An 8,842-nucleotide genomic window follows, 5' to 3' on the forward strand; every position below is an offset into this window, starting at 1 on the left:
GCCCGTCTCCTGTGCAGCACTCCCTGGAACTCCAGCCCCACTAGGTCCTGGAGGAATCCCACTGCCTCTCCCAAACCCGTTCTTCCAGAACCTTGGGGGGAGGGGAGCCTCATGAGTCACCCCTCCTCACCTGCCACCCCCACCCCGGGACCAGTCACTGAGCCCTGTGTCTGCTTCCCAGGGCCCCTCAATCCCCCTCCCCCGCCCCCCAGCCCCGCCTCTCATCAGCTGTGTCTCAGAGGGATGGGGTCTGGGGGCTTCCCTCTGGGTGAGGGTGTGGGCACCCCTGCTTTACCTGCCTGGCCAGGCCAGTCCCCAGCTGCCCTAGACAAGCCCCCTGAGCCTGGAGCAGGGCAGGATGGGCAGCCTTGGGGGCCCTGCCTTCATCTCTCCCTGCCTCCTCCAAGGTCCTGAAGACACCGCCTTTGAGTGGTCCCGCAGGCCAGTAACTGGGGGGAGATACCCCTGGAGGCAGTGTCCCCGGTCCCCCCCAGGCCCCTGATGAAGGCTTGACGTCCGCGTCACTTACAGGGAAGATGGGAGGTGACAAAGGAAACAACTGCCGAGGTCACAGGGGCAGGCCTGGGGGTCTGTGCCAGCTCTGAGCCCCTCAGCCTGCCCCACCCCTAGCCCACCCCCCAGGCCTGCCCCCATCCCCCTGCTGTGTCCAGGTGGAGCAGGAAGGGGTGAGGGCCATCTGGGCCCCTCCTACTATGGCCCCTAGATCCCAGGGCCTGGGGATGGGGACACACAGGGCTAGGGGCCATGCTCTAAGAGCCTGAGACGAGGAAGGGAACGGGAGCCCCACCTTGGACCCTATGTGGGCTCGGGGGGCCAGTCTGAAAGAACACCCAGCCTGGGGCCAGGAGCAGAGACATGTAGACCCATGAGGGGTGCAGACGGTGGAGGGCCTGGCCCCAAGGGGCCCCTCCCATCCCCCATCGACCCAGACTCCTCTCCCATCCAGCTGGGCCTCCAACATCATTCCAGCTGCACTTACTCGGCACCTACTGTCTACCAGGCCCTGTGAGGCATCTTCACACCCTCCTACTGCCCAGGGCCCACTCCTCTGCCTCCCCCAGCACCCACACCCTCACACCCTCGACCTGAGGCCTCCTCCTGCCTCCCCTGCCCCACGCGCCCTGCCACAGGCACCCACGGGGCGCCACAGGATGGTGTCAGACAGGGGCCGGAAGAACAGAGTGATGCAGGGGGGACACATGGAGCAAAGCTCTATAGAGGTACAGACAGAGAGAAGGGGCAGCGGAGTGAGCGAAGGGTGAGACATGAGGCCCTGAGGCCCCGGCAGAGGGTGGGTGCGAGCCAGGCAGGGCAGGGCTGGTCCCTGTCCGGGGCTGACGCACACACAGGTCCCCAGAATGCCACTGGCTGCCCCGCCCCACCCCACCCCACCCCGCCCTGCCTGTGGCAGCTATAAGGGCTCTGGGGAGGGGGCCCCCCACTTCTCGCAGACGACGCCCACAATGAAGTCAGCCCTGCTGCTCCTCGTCCTTCTGGCCATGGCCGCTGGGCCAGGTGAGCGGCTGGGCGGAACTGGGGGTGACTGAGAGCTCAGAGACTGTGGTGTGCTCCCCTCTCGGAGCCCCAGAATCTTAGAATTAAAAGGTCTCCATCTCCCTCAGGGGACTTGTTGGCTTCTGTCAGAATCAGAGACTCTTAGACCCGATTCGGGACTGCCGGGGAGGGGAGCTGGGCTTGTCTGAGACGCCCCCTGGGGAAAGATCCCGGGCATCCAGGCTTTGCCAACCAGCCCCTCCCTGCCCCCCAGTCCCCAGGCCACAGTCCTGCCCCCCAAGGCTCACAGCAGCCAAGCTGCCAGCCCCTGGCCCCAGCTCAGCCCCAGGACCTTCTGAAGCCCCGGCTGCAGGGCGGGGCATGCATCCTGGAGGTCCCCGGGCCTGCTCTCAGCCAGCCTCAGAAGCCCAGGTCTCCGGGACGTGATTACACTGGACTGGCCATGATGCCTCCTCTGGGGGCTCCCAGGGCCAGAGAAGTCATTTCCCTGAGGCACCGTGACAGGCCCACAGGGGTAGCCTAGGCAGGAATGCGGGAGGGGTCTTTGGGGGCAGTGAGCCCCACCTCCCAGCCTCCCTGAGACCCTGGACCCCTCCTCCAGCCCAGGCTCTCCAGTGTCATGTGTGCATCAACTCCTCCAACTGCAAGAAGGCCCAGACCTGCCCGGCCAACTCTCGCTTCTGCAGGACGGTGACCACTCGTAAGCACTAGCCCGGGGCGGCCTGCAGAGGCTGGGGTGGGGGCGGGCAGCAGCGGCCAAGGGGACACTGGCAGGAGCTGGACACGCTGCGGCGGGGGAGGGCAGCGGGGGCCACAGCAGCTTCGGGGACACTGAGCTTGGGCTGCCCCGGATGTGAGCTGGAAGAGCCAGGGTGGGAGCGGGCAGGCGCGGCGGGCGCCCTCTGACAGTGCCCCGGTCCCCCAGTGGAACCGCTGTCCGGGAACCTGGTGAACAAGGACTGCGCTGAGTCCTGCACACCCAGCTCCACCCACCAGGGCCAGGTCAGCAGCGGCTCTGCCACCACCCAGTGCTGCCAGGGGGACCTGTGCAACGAGAGCCTGGCCGGGGCCTCCACGCTCGCCAGGGCCACCCTCGGCCTGGTGCTGGCCCTTGGCCTCCTCGCCCTCATCCTGTGACCCCCCCGGGGCCCGCCCCTGTCCCCGCCCTTCCCAGGGGGTTTCCACCGTCCTTCCCCATCCACGATGGGGGTTCTGACACCACAGGCTGGGACTCCCCAACTCCTCCTGACACAGCAGTGTGGTGACTGGAGGCCCCACCACGCGAGAGGACGCAGTCTCCCCTCCCACCTTCCCCATCCCCCACCCCATCCCGCCCCAGCGGGCCCTCGACTGCCTGCCGTTGGAAGCCTCTGCTGTCATGTTTCTTTTGTCTGGTTTCCGTTTATTTTTCTACTCGAACCTCTGCATCAAGATAAATGATTCGTAATTAATGTCGTTGCAGCTGTGCGGCTCTGGGAGTGGAGGGCTGGGGGACGCTGGGGCGCGTGGCCCTCGGGTCTCAGGGTGTGCCACCGGGACCAGCAGTGGCCACGTGGGTGCCTGCCGGCTCCCAGAGGCCAGGACCAGTGCGGGGGTGGCACAGCAGCCGGGGCTGGGAAGGCAGCTCCCAGCGCCACCACCCCCCAGCTGAGGGGTGGGGAGAAGGGCTTCTAGGCAGCGCCCGCCTGAGCCGGGCCCCACAGCATCCACAGCCCGGTTTGGGACACCTGCCTGAAGTCGGGCTCCTGGACCTGTCTGGGCCCTCCCTGCTGGCAGCCACAGTCTGAGCTGCCTCAGTGTGACCCCCTCCCAGCTGAGCCCAGCAGTCGCCTCGACCAGGCCTCACCCGGTATAGGAACGGTGGGCTGGGGGAGGCTGTCCACAGGCAGCCAGGAGGCTGGGGGAAGTGCACCCTCTGAGGCCCTGGGCGCCCTGTCCCTGCAGGCCTGCCCAGGGAAGCCCTGTGGGCTTAGGCAGCGGGGGAGGGATAATAGGATGGGGCGAGGTCTCAGGCCCACACTGCCTCCTTTTGTTCTCCTGTGAGAGGGGCACCTCCACTGTCCCCCCAGGAGGACTGGGGGCTCTAGAGGCTTGGCTGCTCTGGAGCTGGGATTCTCAGACCTTTACCAGGCGGCCATCCTGCCTCTCTCGGGACCCCAGGCCACCATGGGTCCCCGCCTCAGAGTTCCCGCCCCCTAAACTGGGGTCCTGGGAGAGCCCGCCCGCCCTGGTCTCCGCCAGGGTCTGTGGCCCGCCCAGACTGAGCATGCGCCCTCCACCTGCTAAGCCTCGGTGTCCTACGTGCGCAGGTGGCACTGTGCTGTGCAGTCAGCACCCGTCAATAACGTCACCTGTGGCTGGGGCCAGCGGTCCTAGATGTACCCGCACCCTCACCCCCTGACCCTTGCTCGCGCTGCTCCTGAGTCGGGGTGCTGCAGTAGCTCCAGGTGTCCGGGCCAGCGTGCCCTCTGGTGGCCACAGGAGCACGGGGCGTTGGGAGGCACTTTCGGAATTTCCCAGCCAGCCTGCGCTGCCGCCCCGGGGCCCCTCTGTGCCTCACTTGTGGAGACCGGCAGGGAGCAGTGGGTAGGGACCCACAGGCCGGAGACCCACCCTACCTCCGGGGTGGAAGTCAAGGCTCAGAGAGGGATGACTCCCTGTCCACCCCACAGCTCAGCTGGGATTTGAACCTGCATCCAAAGGTACAGGGGCACCAGGTTGGGGGACAGGGACCTCCTCCTACAGGATTAGCTGTGCTCTGTGCACAGCCCTCCCCCCCAGGAGAACTGTGCCGGTGGGTCCCCCACCAGGAAGGCCAGGGTGTGGCTGGGGAGGAGGAGGACTCCACTCAAGGCCCTGGAGGCTGGGAAAGGGTTGAGGCCACCTGGGGGGGTGGGAGGGCAGGCCACAGAGAAGGTCCAGATGGGGGAGAAGTGGTCTGGGGTGGCCCCCGGCCCATGTGGCCACCAGAGCAGGGCTCCGGGCAGCACAGTAAGTGGGGTGGTGGACCACAAGGTCACCGGCCACAGGACAAGGTCCCAGGGACTCTCTCAACCCAAGAGCAGTCACAGCTCCCAGCCCATCACAGCCCGACCTCTGGCTTCCAGGCCCCAGCATCCCTTGGAACATCTTAGCTGCAGCTAGATGGACAGACAGAGCCCCCAAAAGATGACCTAACCCCTCTGTGACCCACTAGGCAGCCCAGCCTGCCCTTCACCTGCCCTTGACTCCCCTGACCCCAACCCTGACCCCATGGGCATGTGTGCAAAGAGAAGAGGTGACTCCCCACGTGACCCTGAGACCGTGGACAGAGAGGCTGGGCCAAAGGGGTCACCCGCCTTCCTTCCTAGCAGCCCTGAAGGAGGTGGTTCCCTTAGCAGCACCCAGAGTCTGCACAGCTGAGGTGATCTGGGGGCTGGAAGTGGTGGGGACAGAGCCATGGGGCCCCCAGCACCTTGGGCTGAGGGGAGTGCTCACCCCGTCACCGCTCCAGAGCTGACTCCTGGGACACTGGGTGGGGCCTCCCTCTATTCTTGAATTAAAAACAAGTTTCTGTTCAGTTGACTCCAACAGGCGGTAACCTCTTGGGCAGTGAATTACTTAACATGGCTCCATGGTCTTTGTGACTTCCATCAGATGACTGGGTGGGACTATGCAAGTGAGGTGATTGTGGGGGTGGGACCATGCAAATAAGGTGTATGGGACCCTAATGTGCGGATTGGTCAGTTTTACCACCCTGCTAGGCTTAAAATGAGCCAATCCAGAGACAGAAAGGGGGAACCTGACTACCACCCAGAAAAAGAGAGGGAGGAGTGTGTCATTTGGACCCAGGGCCCTGTGCTGGGAACCTGCTCAGCCAGGGAGCCAGGGAGAACTGTCACCCTGGAGAGGTGGCAGGAGACAGCGAGAGACGCTGAGAAGGGGTGGCAGAGAACAGGCAGCAGAAATGGGAGACCCAGCAGGGGGCTGTGCAGGGGGTGGCCCTGAGTGAGCTAGCTGAGCGCCCTCAGGCAGGTGGCTTGCTGGTGCAGTGAGGTCCTCTGGGCACTTACCTGCACAGTTAGGAGAGCTTGGGGGCCCCCAGGGGCCAAGAGGCCAAGGGCCAAAGAGAGACATGCCTGCAGGTACTGCTGGGAAGAGGCTGTCTTTCTTGATCAAGAGTTGTTTCTGATCCCAAATTGTAACCCATTAAAAGAAAAAAAGAAAAGAAAAAAAACTCACTGCTGTCAAGTTGGATCCGACTCATAGAGACCCCTCCTTGGGTTTCTGAGGCAGCATCACTACGGAAGTAGATTGCCCAACCTTCCTTCCAAGGAGTGGCTGGTGGGTTTGAACCACCAGCCTTCTGGTTAGCAGTCAAATACCCGAGGCACTGTGCCCCCAGACTTCCCTAATAAGCCCTATAATCCTGAGTACTGTGTGAGTTCTGTGTGGCCACTGCAATGAATAGTTCAACCAGCGGAGAAGTAGTGAGTGCCGTGGGAGGGAGTGGTTAGTGTAAAGGTTGGTGGGTGGAGGCGTGTGTGACTCTGCCTCACAGGAACCAGCCCTGGGCTGTTGATCTAGAACCCCCTCTGAAGTTAGAGGCCATCAGACGCCACCCCCACTCCATTTTCCCACGACCCCAAGTGCATCAGGCTCCCCAAGGCTGCTAACGGCCCAGTTTTCAGAAGCAGGTTTTCAGGCCTGTCTGCTGAGGGGCCTCTGAGTGGACTTGACCCTCCGACCTCTCTGTCAACCTCTCGGTCAGCAGCCGAGCACGAACTGTGCCCACCAGTGACCCCCAGCCGCCTCTGCCGGCCAGGACGCTCAGCTCAACGCGTCCACTCCAGCAGACCCGGGCTCCGCGTGGGGCCCTCCCCGGCGGCAGCCAGTGGGCTCCCTGTCCGTTCCCTGCCAGTACCTGTACTCTGCCCGGCGGTTTCTTTGTTAGGAAAGAGATCTAGGTCCTCGTTACTTCCTGGTGGTCGGCTTCCGAAGCCCACAATACACCCTGTATGTCACCCTGTGTTCATTATGTCCCTGCCCCTCATCAGCCTGTGAGCCCCACTAGGGTGGGACCAGTTGGGAATATTGAGTGGTTTTATTCTGGGCTGTATTCCCAGCCCTTGACCGATGGATGGGAGCTCTGAGTGACAGTAAGCTTGACCAACCCTCCCACCTGGCCCGAGGCTGAGGGGTTTCTGGGGCTAGAGCCAGCTTCCCCAGCAGGCACTGAGGCATGTGCGGGGTGGTGGTGGTGGGCACTATACTTTTATCAAGAGGTACTTTTTTGATTTATCAATCAAAAAAAATGTTTAATTTCCTTTAAAATCAGAAAAAGAAAAAAAGAGAAATGAACTTTTAGTGTTAGATTAAAACAATTTTTTTAAATTGTGATTTGGGTGAAAGCTCACAGAGCAAATTCGTTTTCCGTACAGCAGTTTGTGCACATTGTTTAGTGACATTGACCGCAGTCCCCATAACCCAACAGCTCTCCGCCTCCCCATGGCCTCCTTGCCTGTGCACTCCTGCCCCCGAGCTGTCTCCCTGTGCAGACGCTGCCCTTCGTTCTCCCATGGGTGATGGTTCTAAGGAGTGTATCTACCTGATGTAAATGCTCACCTCACAGGCCTGCCCACTGTTTGGCCGGAAGCCGCGGGAGTGAGTTCATTTCCAGGCCTGAAGGGTGACTGCGGGCCACAGCCTCTATCAGACCAGGAGGGAGCTCTGGTAGCATAGTGCCTAAGGCACTTGACTGCTAACCAGAAGGCTGGCGGTTCAAATCCACTAGCCACTCCTCCGAAGGAAGATGGGGCAGTCTACTTCCGTTAATGATACTGCCTCGGAAACCCAAGGAGGGGTTGCTATGAGTCGGGTCTGACTCGACGGCACAAAACAACAACAATCAGACCAGTAAGCCTGGTCTTAAGATTTTGAGTTTTGTTCCACATTTTAAAGAAAATATTTTAACTTTTTCTCACATCAGCAAAAGAGGAAAATTTTAGTCTATGAAAATCCATTAAATCTTGCCTAAAACAGAAAAATAAACCATTGAAATATTTAAAGTTACATCAAAAATAATTTTCATACTGATATGGGGAGGGAACTTCTGAAAACAAGCAGTAACAGAGGGGCGGTCCGGTGTCAGGAGGAGTGGTCAGCTTCCTGGCACCGGACCAGCCCCCACCCTCCCTCCGCCCAAAGAGAAGCAGTCACAGTCGACTTGGGGGGTTTCATTACCCAAAACCCAAATGTTCATGTAGAGAAACTCAACCACAATTAGTCCTGCCAGCAGCTTCTCATTCACCCAGCACTGCTGATCTTTCCTTTCCTGCTAGAAGCTGGTTTTGCTAAATTTGAATTGCGAAAGACAGGGCTGGTGGCCGGCCAGAGAACTTCTTGGGGGCAGGTGTCAGTCCTCTGATCTCAGTAAAAGGCCCGGGCAGGGTCCGTTGGTCACTTTGAGATTAGCCAATCCTCTATTCTGCTTTCTCCTCTTGTCTTTCTGAGCCTCCTTCCAGCCACAGGCTTTTTCCAGAATCGAAATGGTCTCCCCGTCGGCTTACCGAAGGCGCCCTATGGCTCAGTGGTTAGCATCAGGCTGCTGACTGACAGCCAGGAATTTGAGCGCACCAGGCACTCGGTGGGAGAAAGATGGGCAGTCTGCTTCCATAAAGATTTACAGCCTTGGAAGTGCTGTGGGGCAGTTCCACTCTGTCCCATAGCCTGGCTAGGAGCAGCTATCAGCTCTAGGGCTCAGAGCAACCCAGGCACGTGGAATTACCGCCCAGAACAGACAGGTTTCCACTGCATCGAGTTTTAATTCTTTCCAACACTCCGCCCCTGCACTGGGCGGGCTCTCCACAGTTCTCCCGACCCTCCCTCCCAGAGGCAGCTGTTGCTAAGCTTAGGTTATTATTAGCCCCATGACTCAGGCCCTGGGCGTCCTGGGGTGGGGCCGAACCAATGTGGGGACTGAGGCACAGAGATGCTGGGTAACTTACCCAGGTCACACAGGTGACACGGGGCCAAGTGGAAACCCAGGAAGGCTGAACAGGGAGCCTGGTCAGGGGACAGGGGACAGGGCGGTAGGACACGGAGGGTAACGGTGGAGCGTGGACCAGGGCGACTCGGGCTCGGGTCGTGTTGACGGCCCAGTCCCTGGATGTCAATGACGCAGGGCGGGTGACAGGATGGTGGGAATGCGGACGTCCTTGTCCCCATGCTCCTGGGGGCGCGTGGGTGTCGCTGCAGGGCCCGGTATGAGTCTGGAGCGGCGAGTTGTCCGAGGTGTCGCTGTGTCACGACGCCCGGGTGGGTCTGG

At 61.1% G+C, this 8,842-nt stretch overlaps 1 protein-coding gene across 1 annotated transcript; it reads left to right on the forward strand.

The window, feature by feature from the left end:
• Nucleotides 1-1,484: 1,484 nt before the first annotated feature.
• Nucleotides 1,485-2,673, forward strand: LY6D (lymphocyte antigen 6 family member D). Its single transcript, XM_007940524.1, has 3 exons — nt 1,485-1,536; nt 2,138-2,236; nt 2,462-2,673. The coding sequence occupies exons 1-3, from the start codon at nt 1,485-1,487 to the stop codon at nt 2,671-2,673; spliced, it is 363 nt and encodes a 120-aa protein (XP_007938715.1).
• Nucleotides 2,674-8,842: the final 6,169 nt, after the last annotated feature.

This window comes from Orycteropus afer, unplaced genomic scaffold (assembly GCF_000298275.1).
Source record: "Orycteropus afer afer isolate SDZICR_OR568_19922 unplaced genomic scaffold, OryAfe1.0 scaffold00069, whole genome shotgun sequence".
Lineage (NCBI taxonomy): Eukaryota > Metazoa > Chordata > Mammalia > Tubulidentata > Orycteropodidae > Orycteropus > Orycteropus afer.